General features: G+C 36.9%; 2 protein-coding genes across 4 annotated transcripts in view; both read left to right on the top strand.

The window, feature by feature from the left end:
* The first annotated feature begins 467 nt into the window (after positions 1-467).
* On the top strand, positions 468-13,174 carry LOC107557954 (tudor domain-containing protein 7A-like). Its single transcript, XM_016241547.1, has 18 exons — positions 468-523; positions 1,778-1,985; positions 2,864-3,008; positions 3,566-3,725; positions 3,804-3,883; positions 5,399-5,577; positions 6,208-6,629; positions 7,002-7,262; positions 7,368-7,554; positions 7,639-7,750; positions 8,119-8,321; positions 8,431-8,565; positions 8,655-8,738; positions 8,992-9,126; positions 9,323-9,433; positions 9,532-9,962; positions 10,077-10,237; positions 12,432-13,174. Exons 2-18 carry the CDS (start codon positions 1,779-1,781, stop codon positions 12,650-12,652), a joined length of 3,234 nt encoding a protein of 1,077 aa, XP_016097033.1. The 5' UTR covers positions 468-523; position 1,778; the 3' UTR covers positions 12,653-13,174.
* A 145-nt stretch (positions 13,175-13,319) lies between these two features.
* Positions 13,320-18,072, top strand: part of LOC107557950 (tropomodulin-1) — a 20,426-nt gene continuing 15,673 nt past the window's right edge. For 2 of the 3 annotated variants that reach the window (XM_016241540.1, XM_016241538.1), the window contains exons 1-4: positions 13,320-13,543; positions 14,481-14,676; positions 17,006-17,162; positions 17,704-17,823. In XM_016241540.1, coding sequence (XP_016097026.1) covers positions 14,560-14,676; positions 17,006-17,162; positions 17,704-17,823 — 394 coding nt within the window. In that variant the 5' untranslated portion in view covers positions 13,320-13,543; positions 14,481-14,559. The remainder of the gene's footprint in view (positions 13,544-14,480; positions 14,677-17,005; positions 17,163-17,703; positions 17,824-18,072) is intronic. The other variant, XM_016241539.1, reaches the window with a different exon arrangement.

Raw genomic sequence — 18,072 nt, 5'->3', positions numbered from 1 at the left:
GAGAAATTCTAAAGCATGATGTTACTCCAAGATGAATAATTGAAAGAATGCTTTTTGGTTCTTGTCTGTTAGCTATGAGGTGAGGTGACTGCAGCATGTCTAGGCCCATTCTTTCTGAAGCTTAAGCTTTTTCTCCACTGATTCCTTAATGAATAGTTTTTCAATTTAGTCAGTCAGACGCTGGTGTGAGCGCATGACTGTCAGCACCCTGAATTCTCACTGTTTGCCTTCAGCGCCTTTACAGAGCAAGATTAGCCATTTTAATAGCTGTTTACAATATTAAATGCTGAAGAACAATTTTCTACTCTTTATCCTAAGGAATGGCTGGGCCTTTAATCAAGTCTGGTCAAGGATTTTGGAATGTATTTATTTATGTATTTGCAACGTAAATAACAGAGAATAGTAAATTACTCGTTTTTTGACATTTGACCTCAGTCCTTTTTTCAGATGACGTAAGACGTAGCAGATGCGTGTTCGCGCGATATTGAGCTGCTAAATTGGTGTGACGATAAAAAACAGTCAGGTGAGTTTTATTATCAATACTTCGTTTAATAATGCTATGGAGAGATTTTTATGATTTAGGAAAGAGAAGTGTCTTTACAAGCTAAAAGATTCGGATTAATAAAGTGAAATCAGTTATTTCGTATGCTTAGTTACCGTTAGCTAATTAAGTTAACGTTACTGTCTGATGGAGTGTAGCCTTCCTCTCTTCCCGCCTGTATTCTTTCTGATATTTGAGTTATTAAATGCTCATGTTTTCGATATGTTTATGGTTATCTTGACTGATACCCACTCCAAAAATTAGTCTGTTTTTCAGTGTAATATTTAGTAGGTTGTGTTTTTTGGATTCAGATAAGAGTATTATAACATTAACACGCGTAAGACGTGAGAAACAAGTTTGTCCAAGATGAGAAGTCTTTTACATTGTTTATATACGTAATAAGTTGTTTTAATATAATTTGTGTGCGTTCATGCAGGTTTCGTACATAAAAAAAGAACTGGAGAACATACATTTTTCAGTAACAACTAAACTTTTAATTTACAAGAGAATATCTGAGTTACTTTTTCAAATAAGTAACGCGAGTTACTTTTTTTTTTTCCAATTTATTGACTGACAGCTCTACTGTCCCCATGGTGAGAGAAATCAGAAGATGTTACTGTAGTTCTAAAATAAATATGAATATGCATTAATTAATCTCACTCACAAAAAAAAAAACAGATTCAGTATTCCTCAAAATGAATAAAAATAATGCAACTCAGAATATGACGCAAACCTGCAATAATTAAATGTTAAACAACACAAATATCCTTTATGTATTTAATCCCATTCTATTAACCAATGTCTTTGCTTCTGACCTTCGATGATCCAGTTCAACCGTACTAATAAGCAAAAATTACTCTAGACGAACATTTGTGTGTCTTTTTTTTATTGCTGAAGTGTGTTGAAATGTCTTCTTCTGCATTCTACTGTACGGATGTAAATGTACTTTCACTTCAGCCTGAGGCATATTCATTTCACTTTTGGTGTGAAAAGGCTTTTATATTTGCCAAAAATATAACTTTTTTATTTTAAAAACAAACAAGCAAGCCCTGTCCAGATTGAAAAAGTAACGCAAAAGTAACGTAACGCATTACTTTCCATAAAAAGTAACTAAGTAACGTAATTAGTTACTTTTTTTATGGAGTAACGCAATATTGTAATGCATTACTTTTAAAAGTAACTTTCCCCAACACTGGTTATGTGTCTTTATTAGATTGTCTTTGTGTTTGAGTGCAGAATGAGTGACATGGAGTTGGTGAAGAAGATGCTGCGAGCGGTTCTTCAGAGCAGTAAGCACGGTGTGGCCATGGCCCGTCTGCAGGGAGATTACCGGGCTCTGACAGCAGAGGTGATCCCTTACCGGCAGTTTGGACATGCCAATCTAGAGAGTTTTCTGCGCAGTATTCCCGGTGTGGTGCGGCTCGAACGCTCCAGTGCTGGAGAGGTGATGCTTTCAGCTGATCTGTTGATACACCACATACCTTTTTGTTCTGGTGGATAATATTTTTTTTATGTATTTGAAAAAAGTCTCTTATGCTCTCTAAGGCTGCATTTCTTTGATCAGAAATACAGTAAAAACTAATATTGGGAAATATTATTAGAGTTTAAAATAATTGTTGTATTTGAATATATTTTAAAATGTAATTTATTCCTATGGTGGCAAAGCTGAATTTTCAGCAGAATTACTTAATTCTTCAGTGTTACATGATCTTTCATAAGTTATTCTAATATGCTGATTTGCTGCTCAAGAAACATTTCTTATTATTGTACTATTCAAACTATCAGGGTGATTTATTAAAATAAATAAATTCAGTAATACTTTTATTTATTAATGTTGTTCTTCTGAACTTTATATTCATTAAAGAATCCTGAAAATCACATTTCCACAAAAATATTAAGCAGCATAAACTGTTTTCAGCATGAATAACAATAGGAACCATTATAAATAATTGAGTGGCAATAATAATTTATAATAATTGAGCACTAAATCAGCATATTATAATGATATCTGAAGGATCATGTGATACTGAACTAATGGCTGCTGAATTTTTAAAAAAAAAAGAAAACAGTTATTTTAAATTGTAATATTTCACAGTATTACCGTTTTATTTATTTGAGGCTCATAAGACCAAGGTGAACCGGTTTCATAGTTTCTGATTTTGTATGGTTGTATTAGAATTGCCAGAAAACTTATCTCATTAATACTCATTCAAAAAGATTTTAATTCAGGTATTATAACATGAAATCAGTCCAGTTATGAATGACTCTTTTTAAAATCATGCCAGAACTATAATATGATTGGCTTTATTTTTATGTTTGTAGGTCACGTGTTTTGCTGGTGTGTGTGAGGAGACTGCACACATCGCACAGCTGGTCGCCCGGCAGAAGAATGTGAAGAAGACCGGCTGCTCTAAATTACTGAACTTCCAAATGAGAGCGAAATCTTCATCTCTGTTTTCACATAACGGTAACACACGCACAGACAAACGAAAAGCCCCAGTGAAAGGGATACTATTTGACCAATTTAATGTCATTTGCATGGTTAACTGTGGAGAAAAGCATATGCTAAATGAATAAATGTAAATTGTGCATAATTCTGCTTTTATTAATTGAACAGTGAACAAAAAAATTGTGTGAGGTGCAAAACCTGTATTTTAGATATTCTCAAAAGCGACAAATAAGTGAATTACTTTCTTTACTTGTCGCTGCACATTAAACTGAGAAAGTATTTTAACACACATCGCCTATAAAGAGCATGTTAACCACATTAATCTGCATAGGGGGATTAAATCTTTGACATTGGAAATTCTAGGTTGTGTGCCCAAGAGGGAGCTTATTAAAGGTTTTATTGCTGTGCTTTTGCCCACCAAGCTTGTCTGTATATGTGTGTTGAGTTGATTTGTGCCAGTCAGTCTCAATTGCACACTATTGCCATGGCCTGTTGAGCATCCTGCACACTGTTATGCAGCCCTTCGAGGTATGTGATTGTTTATTGATGTGGTTTAACTGTTTTGGTCTTCTCAGTCAAACCTCGCTTGTCTCTGCGGCAACCGGGCCACATGACTCATCCCTCTCAAGGCTCCTCATCCAAATCTAGTTTTTACCCTAACCAGCGGCAGCTTTACAGTACTGACCTCCCCTCCTCCCGGGTTCCTACCCGGCAACTGAACAGGAAGTCACCAGGGTGAGGGACATGAGCCAAAACAATTGTTTGTGAGCACTAAAACAGTCATCCCACCACTTACACTGTATGTGATTTTAGATTACAGGGGAATACATTTGTACCCAGCAAGTTCAATACGGATATAAAGACTCAGCCTTATAAGACCAGTGGAACACCAGGTAAATTTCACATTTTGGCATTCTTTTTTCTCCTTCAGCTTGTCCTCATGACAATGGCAAAGTCAGATCAGACACAATATTTTATTTAGAATGAGTCCTAAAAAGTCCTTTTTTTTTTTTTGCCTTTTTGGTTCCATCGTTTTAAGCTTTTTAATTGTTTTTTTAGATTACAGGGGAATACATTTGTACCCAGCAAGTTCAATACGGATATAAAGACTCAGCCTTATAAGACCAGTGGAACACCAGGTAAATTTCACATTTTGGCATTCTTTTTTCTCCTTCAGCTTGTCCTCATGACAATGGCAAAGTCAGATGAGCAACAATATTTTATTTAGAATGAGTCCTAAAACCCGGGAAATTTTTTTTTTTTGCCTTTTTGGTTCCATCGTTTTAAGCTTTTAAATGTCTTTAACAGGTGACTAAATGGGACTTAAGAGGCTGTTGGGACATTAAACGTCATCAAACTTTCCAACTTGCAGATTTTAAATAAAGATTGTAAGAGTTGTCAGAAGCTTAGTGGTGGGGATGTTGAAATCATACAACTGTGGTTTAGCTTGTTTATACTAGGGATGGGGTCACGATTTTCGAATATTTGATTAGTTGATTTAATTATAGAAATCGGTTACAGTAACTTGGGACGATGTCAAATAAGAGTTCTGTGCGGACCACAAACACCCCCAACTGGGTTAGAGGTGTGGCTGAATCCGTATCAGAAAGGCGCGGAAAACAAATAACGCGTTCTACGGAGCCACTAAAGGGACATGGTTAGCCGCTTGCTAGCGGTAGCCTGTTACATCACAGTACATAACATTTCGCTTACCACATAAACAGAGTAAGGAGAGATGACTGATAGGATGATGGCGAATGATTTGCAGATCCTGACTGAGCACCACTGACAAACATGTAATCTTGTAAAATGTGTGGTAAGTACTGCAGAGTGCTGCTCCGTACGTGTGATCGCAAATCTCGAAAGTGAAAGTAAAAAACAAGTGTGCGTTCAAAAGTGATTTAAATAATGGCTCCCTGATGCCCGCAGTTTATATACAGTGTAATTACCCAACGATATAATTGCGACAGAAGATATTGAAGTATATTTTTCCTCCCATCTTGTATCTATTCCCTTTAGGGGTTCCATTTTTTGAATTGCTAGCCTTATGAGCAGTTCATTTATGCTAATTGACGGACTGTCATGTTAATAAGTGCCGTCATTCAGTTGTGTTTATTATATTAATATGTTACAGCACGTTACAATCAATATATGGCTTGAGTTAAGGTAGCCTATCTTCTGAATTAAACAGTTTATCATACAGATCGAAAGTGTGAAACCCGTCTCTCTCAGTTTATGGGTGTTTGTGCGTGCATGTGGGGGAGGGGTGCGATTTTCGAATAATAATCTAATAATACCCTGCGATTTTCAAATATTATTTTTGCTTGGACTGCCCATCCCTAGTTTATACCTTAACTCTTGGTTTTTGCTATATTCAATCAACTTTAAGTGTGATGTTATTTCTTCAGCTCAGCAAAAGCCTGTAAACCGTGCTGATGTTGAGGTGGTTCAGGGTCGCATCAAACAGCTTTTGCAGAAGTACTGCAGTGGAGTCTGGCTGTCCAAAATCCCTCAGCTCTATAGGGATATGTTCCAGGAAGAGCTCCACATGCACAAAGAAGTGGAGACATGGACGCACGTCTGCACTGTGAGAAACTAAAATACACAAACATATGCTGACTACTAAAATTAATCAATCTACCCGCTCAAACTAAAAAAATATCTTGATTGGGGTTATTATCATTAACTAAAACTATTAAAAAATGTTGTTAGTTGGAAAAAAGAAAATAAATAAAATGAAATACAAATAATAGATGAAAAACTAGATGATTATTATTAACTTGAAATTAATGAAACTAAAAAAGAAATAAACCTAAATAGTTATATATAAAAAAACTAAAACAAATGACTAAAAATGAAAACAAAATTAAATTGGAATGAAAAAAAATTTAAATATAAAAAAAAGCTATTACTAAAAACCATAATAGTATATTTAAATGTATATAAATAATATTAAAATAATGCTGTGTCAGTATTATGGTATATCTTTGTGGTGTGCCATGGTCACTATATGAGCCATAATTTTATAGAAAATAACTTTCTAAAAATATCATATATTTTGTTTTACAGCTGAATGGGCCATACAGGAATGACACAAGGATGAATAAATTACAATGTACACTTTTGGGTGAATTATTCTTTTATGTAATAAAGTTGGTGACTGTTACAGTATATAATATAGGATCCTTTTTGTTTTCTATCTCACTGCTGTCCTTAGGTTGAAAAGCCAGGCAGCAATAACATAGTTGACCGCCTGGTTTATCCTGTCTTGGAACCTGCCCCAAAACCAAGAACTGTTCCTGCTGTATCTCCATGCAAGCGGTCTCCTAATGCAAAACAGCCAACACCTGCCCAGCAAACCACCCGCATCCTCAGAACTCTTGCCATTAACATTCCTCCTTCAACCCAGAAATCCCTGACACCCTTGAGCCCGACATCACCCAATTCCACTAAGCTGGATTTCACTCTCCCTGAAACACCTAAAGCTCACCCTCCCTTGCTCATCACCCCTCCTTCCACTCCGCCTTCTCACCAGCTTCTGACTCCAGAGATCAAGCAGAAGCTGCGTCAGCTGCTCAATAAATACAGCCATGGCCTGTGGGCTCATGCACTTCCACAACTTTTCCAGGAGGCCTTTGGGTAGGATGCTATACTGTAAACGTTTTTAGTATGCAATGGACATTTCAAACCGAAATATAACTTCATTATATTGAATGTAATTCAGCAAGTGAAGTCCAGTTATCATCAAAATACCAAAATTTAGATTTAAAAAAAAATAAAAATATTATTTTTGGCTGTCCAAACAAAAATAAATCAAGATAGAAATCAATCAATTAATCATAATGTACTTATGATTAATGAATGCACACTTAATGAATACACTGTTGTGACGGGCATGCTTTTAAACATGTTTATTTATTTATTTATTTTTTATAGGTAATTTGTATTATATGAGAGAGAGTAGCACCGTGTTTAAAAAAAAAAATAAAAAATGTCTGTCTTGTCTCTCAGGTGTGTGTTTCCACAGTATGTGTTGGAGGATCTGTCTCTGTTGGCAGATACCTGTATGGTTGAGTACCCCATGCAGGACAATCGAAAGAGAGCCATACTGTACGCATTACCATGCCAGGTGCAGGCACAGCCCCGTCCTCGCCCACAACCACTGGTTATGCCCTGCACCGGCAACCATGTACCTCCTCTGATCATCCCAACAACAGAGTTCCTATCTGTTTTGGTGATGGAGGTCAGCAGCACAGACAATATTGTTCTCAGGTAAGACTCACAAAACCAATACTATTAGATACAAGATGCATCTCTAGTTATGTATCGTTTGAACTATTTAAGGTTGTGGATTCATGATGGTGACTTGTTTTTTAGGTTTGTGGGGGAAGTGTACTCTAAAGCTTTGGAGGTGTTGGAGGAGGCCATGCTACAATTCTATAGTACAGTTGGAGCTGGACTTTGTCTTCTCTCCCCAAAAATTGGACAACTCGTGGCAGTTGCTATAGAGGAAGATGCAGTACTGAGAGCTCAGGTCCACCACGTCACAGAGGACAATGTGAAGGTATCAGAGTCTGTATATATTTCTGTGTATAAAACATAAAGTCAGTTTGCATTAGATGTAATTCAAACTTTTCCTTTTTCGTAGGTCTACTGCGTAGATCACGGGTTCTTTGAAGTGGTCAGCAGGAAGAAGATACTACAGCTGAGGGATCAATTCCTGACTATTCCCTTCCAGGCAACCACATGCCAACTTGCAGGTAATCTTCATGAGAGACTTGTGTATATGTGAGTATGGAAGCTTATTTCTGCCACAGAATAAAAAAATTTAATAAAAAGGGTAATTGTGTATTTTTATTTTGCAGTTCTGACTTCTTTTTTCAGAATTGCAAGTGATAAACAGAATTGTGAGATAAAGAGCTTCATTTAACTAATTTTATTCCATAGCAGAAAAAAAAACTAAATTGCGAGATGTAAACTCAGAATAATGAGAAAAAGGTTAGGATTGTAAGATAAAAATCGCAATGACCTTTTTTATATTTTTGTTCCATGGTGAAAGTAATCTTCCATATGTGAGAGAGTAATATGTGATGTAATTTTGTGTTCACATTCACGTTTTTTATGTTAGGTGTGGAGCCATTCAGTACAGATGCGGTAGTTCTGAAGTCTCTGGACTCATTAGCTGTTGGTCGTACACTGTTGGCTGAGATTGTGGAGCGTGAGGACACGCCTCTTATTGTGCTGTATGACACTTCTCAGAATGAGGATGTGAATGTGAATGCTGTATGCTTGAAAGCCCTGCAGGATAAGTCCATGGAGAATCCTTTACAGGTCAATCAGAATTAAATAAAATCACATGATTATTAAATTGCTGCATATTTTGTTAGACTTTGAGAAAATTTATACAAATTAATAAATGAATTCCCCCCCATCTCTTCAGGTGAACAGTGTATACACAAATGTGTTTGTGACAAATGTGTGCTCTGATGGCAGTATTTACTGTCAGTTGCCTTCTCGAGGCCAGGCCAAACTCAAAGACATCATGGACAAGATTGAAGCACACTTCATCTCTCAGGTAAAAGAGTTAACTTCTGTGATTTTTATGATTCTGTTAGGAGGTGTATTGATTATGAGAGCATTAAATGTCTCTTATGCGTTTCTAAGTTAACATGGGAGCTGTTGGTGTCCAAACCGTTCTGCGGGAAAGTGTGTCTAGCTAAACACAAAGGCAAATGGGCGAGAGCAGAGGTGAGAAGACTGCCTACACTTTCCCTTCATCACTCATGTCATGTTCTAACTCTCCACACATTTAAATTGCCATTTTTTCAGTGAAGACTGAGGCTGTGCAATATATCAAAATAGTCAAATGTCTTTTTTTCCCTATGTAGATGTACTTCCGTCATTCTAGAATCATTCTAGTCTTCTAGAATACCTGAAGTCTTTCCAAATAGAGTGATTTATATTTTCATTGCTTATATGAATGTGTGGCATTTGTGTGTAGATCATTAACCTTCATGGCAGTCAAGTGTTGGACATCCTGTTTTTGGATTTGGGACTTCCTGCTTCTCTGGAGGTTAGCGAGCTCAGAGAGATCCCGCCAATTTACCTCAAAGAGCTCATCACCATACCTCCTCAGGTACACATGCAGACGTCTCAGTCATTCAAGCTCATCACTTATCACTTACTTTTAACTTTGTGTTTGACTTTGAATAATACAGTAACTCTCAAATAACTATTTTTAGTTAGTCCATTTAGTGAGTGTTATTATTGGATCAGGTCTGTGGCATGGCATTAGTCTTTATGAATGAAAGTAAATGTTTCTGCCTCTGTAGGCTATAAAGTGTATCCTGGAGGAACTGAATGCAGATGGGAGTGTTTGGCCTCCTGAAGCTGTTCTGTGGTTGAGAGAGACAGTCCTCAACAAAGTCCCCAGTTGCATGAAGGTCTTGCACATTCCGTTATTGCTTACTGAAAATTGTGTTTTAATTTTTGATATTCTTACTCTAAAGTTTCCATTTATTGGTGTTTGTGTCGTGTTTAGATAGTGAAGCTTGATGAGACCAGGACTGTGCACGTCTATCTCTTCTCTGGTAATGGAGCTCAGGACCTTCAGAGCAGTGTTAACCATCAGCTTGCCTCCTGTCCATTCTGGCAGCGGGATGTCTACTTCAGCGAGATCGCCAGGGTTTCCGAACCGATCCTGCCAGAGGCAGGGGACAGCTCCTATACATCTCCTGCACAGTTGAATGCCCTCACACTGCCCCCTCCGCTGGACTTACCACTAGTCGGGCAAAACGTGGATGTGTTTGTGTCAGTTGCATGCCACCCTGGACACTTCGTGCTGCAGCCATGGCAGGATTTGTACAAGCTGGTGGTGCTGATGGGAGAGATGATCCTGTTCTACAACAAACAGGAAGTAATCCAAATCAACATCCAGAAGAATAACGTCTACGCTGCCAAGATCGACAACAAGTGAGATATGAATGGCATATGAGGATTATACTTCCTCACCCTTCTTTGCAACTAAATCTTTTTCTGTCTTTTTTTTCACTCTTCTTTTGTCTTCACCTCTCTCTTTATTTATAGTTGGCATCGTGTTTTGGTAAAGGGCGTCTTGACCAATGAATTGGTCTCTGTGTACGAGTTGGATTATGGGAAGTACGAGTTGATCAACTACTCCCAGCTCCAACCACTCATCGATGAGTTCAGGCAGCTGCCGTTTCAGGGAATTTCTGCTCAATTGGCTGGTAAGAGACAAGCAGGAGCCAATTGAAGCTAAAACAAAATTGTCGGTTATTTTTCAGCCTTTTACTAATATTTGATGCACACAGGGATTAAAGTTTCGCTATGACGGATTTACTTCAGTTCATAAAGACAGTCACTTGCTTCATTCCTGAATGATTCAGCTGGTTGAACGAATGATTCAGTAATAAAATCAGTGACTTGCCGCCACCTGCTGGCAGATTTAGTTTCATTTTTAAGCGTATAATTTCAGTTATTTAAATCCTATTTCTGTATTCAAAATGTTATATTTAAAACATTAATCTCCACATGAATTTATGAATTTAATTGCACTCATGCTACCTCTGAGCCTCATTAAACGTCTGAAAATGTACCTACAAGCCACTTTTGTGTTCTTCTGTGCCACCTCTGTAGAAACCTCATTAAACGGTTAAAATGGTACCGACAAGCCACTTTTGTGTTCTTCTGTGCCACCTCTGTAGTAGAAATTAATTTATTAATGCTAATTTCATATGATTGGTAACTTATTTGTCTTATTCTACTACTTATTGTAAAAAAAAGTTCTTCGACCAAACCCCATTCCTCAGCCATACCAGTCACACACACACACCCAGTTTAAGAGCAGTTTTTTCTTCTTGTAATTAGGAGCGCTTGTCCTCCTAATTAAAAAATTTAGGAGCACTGTGCGATCTGACCTTCTGATCAATAATCAAAAATTCTGATCAAAAATTTGCTCACTTTTGTGTTCTTCTGTGCCACCTCTGTAGTAGAAATTAATTTATTAATGCTAATTTCATATGATTGGTAACTTATTTGTCTTATTCTACTACTTATTGTAAAAAAAAATTCTTCGACCAAACCCCATTCCTCAGCCATACCAGTCACACACACACACCCAGTTTAAGAGCAGTTTTTTCTTCTTGTAATTAGGAGCGCTTGTCCTCCTAATTAAAAAATTTAGGAGCACTGTGCGATCTGACCTTCTGATCAATAATCAAAAATTCTGATCAAAAATTAGCTTTCCTTTCATTTGACTCCTTAAAGTGACTTACAGGAGTATTTTCTTTTTACCTTTGTAATGGCATAATTTTCATCTGTCAAATTCAAAAATGTGTTTATAATATTTTTAACATTTCTATTTAAAACAAATAAGTTACCAATCATATGAAATCAATTTTATCACTGAATCATTCATTCAATTGATTCGTTCGAACGGCTGAATCATTTAGGAATGAAGCAAGTGACTGTCCCTGCGTTTCATTCGGAAGGGCACATCCCTATGCCCTAATCCCTTCCAAAGGGTTTACCCTCCAGAGTGAGAGCTTTGAAGGGTGTAGGGGGCCAAACAACTGTTTCTTGAAGTGCCCTTCTGCGTCATAATCACGTGCCCACACGGAGGTGCCGTCATCATGCAAAGAATCTGTGCAAAGGTTCATGGGAGCCCGAAGTGTCCATCAGTTGTGTCCTTCGAAAGGGCACATTCCGAAGGGCCCTTTGAAGTGGCCAGTTTTGAGCACTTCGGTTTGGAACGACCCTTCAATATGGCGGCCATGATTGTTTTCACTCCGAAGTGCCCTTCGGGCGGGGATATATCCCGTTTGGAACGCAGTGTCTTTATGAACTGACGGAAATCCGTCGTAGCGACGGAACTTTAATCCCTGTGTACATCTTTGCTCTGAAATGACTTAAAGGGTGATTTGTCTTTCAAAGTAGCTATATATTTCAGCGAAACGCCCATTGTTGGCAAGTAGATTCAAAATGTTTAAAGCAAGTACAGTAAAAAAAGCTAAGACAAGCCTTTTTTTTCTAAAAGAATACTAACTAAAACAATATTTTGCTATATTTATATATGCACCAGTATAACACATTAAAAATAATAAAGAGTACTATTTCCCTGCATTTTTTTTTTCTAATACTTTTTTAGAGCATTCGAAATTCCACACAGGGATTTCAATCAACAACTGATTCTGAACCGATTCAATTTATATATAATTTAAGTATCTAATTGTGACACAAAGTTTGCTTGCCTAGTCTTCAGTATGCTTAACCAAATACAAATATTAAAATCGAGATATTCACAATACTGAGCCAGTTTTATGTTGTCAATAAAAATATCAAATATATTGTAAATATTTGATGTATCGCCCAGCCCTATATCTGTGAAAGCTTCTGATTTGCATGTGAAATGCTTGTTTTCAGGTGTCAAGCAAGGGGTCTGGGGTGAGGAAGCTTCTATGGTGTTCCGTAACCATGTTGAGAAAAAGCCGCTGGTGGCTCAGATCGAGTCAGTTGAGGAGGGGGAGTGTCCCTGGGAGCGCAAAATCTCAGTCTACCTAGTGGACACCACACAGGAGGACAACGACATCTGGATCCACAACATTATGGTGGAGTTTTTAGATGAGATCAACAGAGATGCTTGAGATTTTCCAAGGACCATGCTGAAACTTTGAGCCTGCAGAAACCTTGATCTAGGATTTGAGAGAATTAACTCTAGATGTGTTTGGTGGGTCATTTTATTCATGCATGCTCAAGAATTGTTTCAGTTATTGTTCTGAGTGCCATGGAAAAGGGATTTCTTTACCCGTTTTTGCAGTTATGATAAATAATAATGTTATAACATTACCAAATTAACTCGTTAATACCTGGACAACTTCTCTTCCTGTGTCTTTACAATGGGGCCATTTTGGTAATTAGTTTTTTTTCACGTGTGTATTGTGTGAGACACTACTGCCTGCATTGTTTATACTCATTGATTTTTGCACTTTGTTTGTGATCTTATTGTGTGTTTTCTAAACGGAAGATGGTCTAATTGTAAAATAACATTTGTGTTCAGGTGCTCAGGTTTGTTTTATTTCCAAGTTAACATTTGGTTCAGAGCATTAAACAAAAATACTAAGACAGTTGGATGACTGTCTTTTGTTTTTGCAACTTGATATCGTTAAAAATGCAGCTTTGAGTTGTGGGACCCATGAAATCCCATGATTGGTGGGCTTGAGGTATGGCATCATTTGATTGGTAGGTCGGCGCGGTGGGCGGGGCCGTGTTCTGCGCTCCGTGTTTGTAGAAACTCTTTGATCGACACCGACTGCTAGACTTGTTGAAAGAAGGCTCGAGCAGTAACTGCTTTTAATATTTGGACTTTTCTCCGCCGTGTCAAGCGCTGTTCTTCTATGAACCTTGGACTTGAGCATTCATTGCTTGAGGCAGCTGCGCATTTGTGTGAATTAGCGGCTCCGAAAAGAAACCATATCTGGTCAAAGTATTCAGCTGTCACATGCGCTATATATAGTGTGGGATAAGCGCTGTCTGAAGTAAGTGAGAATACTACGGTACTAACACGCTTTGTTTTCCTCATCGTTGCATAGAGCAATAAAACATACAAATATGTATATTAACAGAACTGATGACGCTCGGAGAAAATGATAGGCTATATCTGAAATAATAATTAGGCTTGCGGGTTTAAATGTATGATATATATATTTTGACCTTTATTTTGCTAATGTTAAAAGATATGTATCTGGTCTTTCCTGATCAGAAGCAACACACCTTTTTTCTATAGATCGTTATTGGCACTTGTTTTAGAGAGTTTTATTAACAAGTGGAAAAGTAGTTTGTGTGAGGAACCGGAAATGTGTATATAATAGCTAGTTTATTGATTGTGGAAACCTAAACTAGAGGTTTCAAGTCAATAAATTAGCATTATATAGTGTGTTGAAGTTTGCTGGTCAATGTCCTTGTCTATTGGATTCACCAAGGACAATAGAGCTGGTCCAAAGCAGATGCCAGCCTTCAGTTTGACTTCATGTAGATGTATTAATATATGACTTTATTTATCTAATCTTTAAGATCATACGATCCATATATACAGTGTGTGTATATATATATATAAGCAAGCATAAGCCAACTTTTCAAACAAAACATTTGGAAAAGAGTCATTCAAAAGTTTAGGTCATAAATACTCGAGCATAGCCAGATATAAACACAAAGTATTTGTGCGTTATCTGGTTGTTAAATGTTAGCAGAGCATGTCCTCAGTTAATGTGATGAAGAACACCTGTGGTTATCCTGCTCTCCATAACCCATATGCTTTGAAATTGTCTCGATTAATCCACTTAAATATAGTAGAAAATCATAAATTATAGTCTTGACATAGTGATCATCATGAAGAACATAATTATTCAGCATAAAATCCTTTGAACCTTCTTTAGAATAGACCTAATAATGAATCTGTTTCTCGTCTTTACCAAGGTGCTGTGGTTGGTCGGCTGGACTGTTCCTGTCTTTTTTCTTTTCTTCTGTCCACTTCTTCTATTTTATCTTGTTCACCATGTTCCGTAAAGAGATGGACAAGTACCGGGATGTGGATGAGGATGAGCTCTTGCAGAAGCTCAGTGAAGAAGAACTCAGGAGACTTGAAGATGAACTTGAAGAGCTTGATCCTGATGTAAGTGCACTTAAAACGCATCTAAAAATGCGACTTTCAGAGCTCCATAAAATGAAACACATTTCAAAGTTCAGTTGTCTTTGAATACTTTGCAATGTGAAAGGTTAATAAACTTTTCTTTTCTTTTCTTTTTTTTGTGACTGTTGCTACCTACACTGTAAAAAAAATTCCGCAAAATTTACGGTAAAAAACCAGCAGCTGTGGTTACCGGAATTTTACCGTAAAAAATACGGTAGCAACATTTTAGGTTTTTATGGTTTTAAATTAATTTTACAGTTAAATACCGTAATTTCATTAACTGATATAATGTTAATATACCAACCTATTTGAAGTACTGAAATCTGTTTTGTACCTTTGTAATACACTGATAACCACCAAATGCAGGTGGTGATGAGAAAGTCACTTGATGAACCAAAGCCCATCACAAGCAGCTTTTAAATAATAACATGTATAGAAGGTGCACAGTTTCAGTCACACAAACACCAAACACGATCACGGTAACACACATGAAACTGAAATCATGCAATAAACATTCATTTAACAACATTAGGTGTAACACACAACCCTAATATACAAAACTGATAAGAAAAAAACTAAGAAGAAACCGTTATTTCAACAAAAAAAACATCAAATTTGAAATGTAACGCAGGGAATTCTGGGAATGTCAATTTACGGTTATTCACTGTAAATTATACGGTCTTTTTCACTTCCAAAAACGGTATACTACTGTAAAATTTATGTCCAATACATAAATTTATGTCCAATACATGTAATGTCCAATACAGTTTTTCACCGTATATAGTAGGGGAATTTACCGTTAACCATTTAACAGGTTTTTACTGTAGCATTTATACAGTCTTTTACCGTTAAATTCACGGTCATTTTTTACAGTGTAGTTTGGTTTGTTTGTCAGGACTGTGCTATTTCCCAGTGTACTTTGTTTGGCTTTACTGTGTTTTATGTTTAATGTGTTTGTTTGTTTGTATGTCTGTATTGTGACAGTGGTGTTTGTTCGACTGGATTGTGTTGTTTACTTTGGACTGTGTTGCTATTTATTGTTTAAGAAGCCAGCTTAATTCCTGCTTTTTCACCTGGACTGTGTTGTACAATCATTTGTTTAGTGTTGTTGCTTCAATGGCATTTTTGTTTAAGAAACCCACTTTCTGTGTTGTTTCAAAGTGTTTGTTTGTCTTTACTGCGTTGTTTCATAGTGGTGTTTGTTTGACTGGGCTGTATTGTTTTGCTTTGGACTGTGTTGTAGCCTATTGTGGTTTGTTTGATGTTGGACATTGTTTCAGTGCCATTATTTGTTTGAGAGTTCCACTTAATTCCTGTGGTTTGTGTTTGTCTGGGCTGTGTCGTGTCACACTGGCGTTTCTGAGTTTAGACCATCATGGTGAAGTCAGCTTGATCAGACTGTGTCGTTTTACAATGGTTGGAGTATGTGCAGTTGTATTGCAGTAGTGTTTTTAGGGAATTGCAAGTCTTGTAAGGCTTTGGTTCCCTTTGTTGCTGTTCTTTTTCTCACTCAGACCACAGTTTTATATTCGCTCTTGAGGAATCTGGTTTGACTCCAGCGTCTAAGCCTGTCTTGACAGATTTAGACACAGATGTAGGATAAATGTTCAGCAACAGAGAAGAGGGAAAAGAGAATTTCTTCTCCCAAACTCAGATGTTCAGCCAGAGGTGCAGAAGTTTACCATAAATACTAGTGCTGGAACAAGTTAATCTGCTCAAATGTAACAAAAATAAACATTCCCTACCAAAGCCGAGTCTTTTCCTGAAACACTAAATTGTGCTGTAAATTTTGTAGTGGAAATATCTACTTTAATGATTTTAAATGTCACTTTAGTTAACCGGAGTCTCCATTTGCTCAATTTTATCAGCGCTAAGGATAAACAATGCTAAGGTGTCCTATAAAGCTCTGTTCTCTCCGAGTTCTCTCTGAAATGCTGTGTGTTCTGGATTCTGTCATCACATTTAACATGCACGTATGTACACTTCCCCGGCTGATAGGCCCTGTCTTAGAAGAATGTTATCATTGCTCTCTGTATTTGAGGCATTTGTGGCGTTTGCCTTTTCAGTATGTAGGTGCAAATGAGAAAACCTGGGTTAGGTGCAAGCTTCAGAAATCTGATATAGCCTGATACAGGAAATTGATGGAAGATGGCCCCTGTGACTGTACCATATACAGTGATGGTATTAAGAATCTATGGTAATTTAAGATATGGCAAGTTTATCTTTTATGTAATGTGCTATTTTACATTCTGTGTGCTTTTTATGATCGTTTGATGACAGATCTAATGTTTCTGAATGATATTGTTCTCAGAACGCACTGTTGCCGGCAGGATTCAGACAGAGGGATCAGACTAAGAAAGCTCCGACCGGAACATTCCAGAGAGATGACCTTCTATCTCACCTGGAGAAACAGGCCAAAGAACATCCAGATCGAGATGATCTTGTTCCCTACACTGGTGAGAAAAGAGGTAAGAAGTGACTTCAATTTAGAACCATGAACTCTTTTGGAACTTTTAGAAAAGAAACTCTTTTCACACTCTCATTAGTTTGTAATTTGTGGACTAACAATGTCCTACAGTGTATATACATCACGGGAGAAATTCTGTCATTTTTGTCTTTTTATCTTGAAAGTTATAAACATTGCCACTACACTGTCATTTCCAGCTTTGTGTTTGACATTTTGTAGTGGAAATGCCAATAAATAAAATGACAAACAACTTTGTCTAACTGCTAAAAATTTCATAGCCCTTTTATGAAACCTAAATACAAACAGTACACTGTATGTATTTTACGCTTTTTGTATAACACAAGGAAATTGCAGCTTGTCATTGGAAATTATGTGCAAAAATAAATTTTTTATTTTATTCACATATCACATCTCATATTAAACAAGCACACTCGCATTTAATAAATTGTTTTTAGGGGAAAAATTATTTTGAAATTATTTCTTTCCCTCTCTTTGTATATCTTTAAATTTAAATCTTTCTGTCTTTAAATGTTTGTATGTAGGAAAAGCGTGGGTTCCTAAGACCAAAGTTGTTGACCCTATCCTGGAAGATGTCACTCTGGAGCCTGAACTAGAGGAGGCGCTATCTAGTGCTACTGATGCAGAATTGTGTGATATAGCAGGTACAATACAAATGTCAGCAATTTCATTAATATATGTAGGTTATGCTTCTTTGATTCTTAGGATCCGAGATACCATTTTATAAATTTAAGTTTAAAATAAATGTATTAAGATGTAATTCCATTCTGCACCTTCTGTTCACTAATTTTAATATTAATCCATATTCAAATGCATCTGTAATTTCATTGACTAATTCCCACTTCCTCTGTGTGTGTGTGTGTGTGTGTGTGTGTGTGTGTGTGTGTGTGTGT

The sequence above is a fragment of the Sinocyclocheilus grahami genome, unplaced genomic scaffold (genome assembly GCF_001515645.1).
Source record: "Sinocyclocheilus grahami isolate Dianchi unplaced genomic scaffold, SAMN03320097.WGS_v1.1 scaffold625.1, whole genome shotgun sequence".
In the NCBI taxonomy this organism is placed as follows: domain Eukaryota; kingdom Metazoa; phylum Chordata; class Actinopteri; order Cypriniformes; family Cyprinidae; genus Sinocyclocheilus; species Sinocyclocheilus grahami.
Note: the sequence above shows the minus strand (reverse complement) of the source record. Positions and strands in the feature narration are given on the sequence as shown.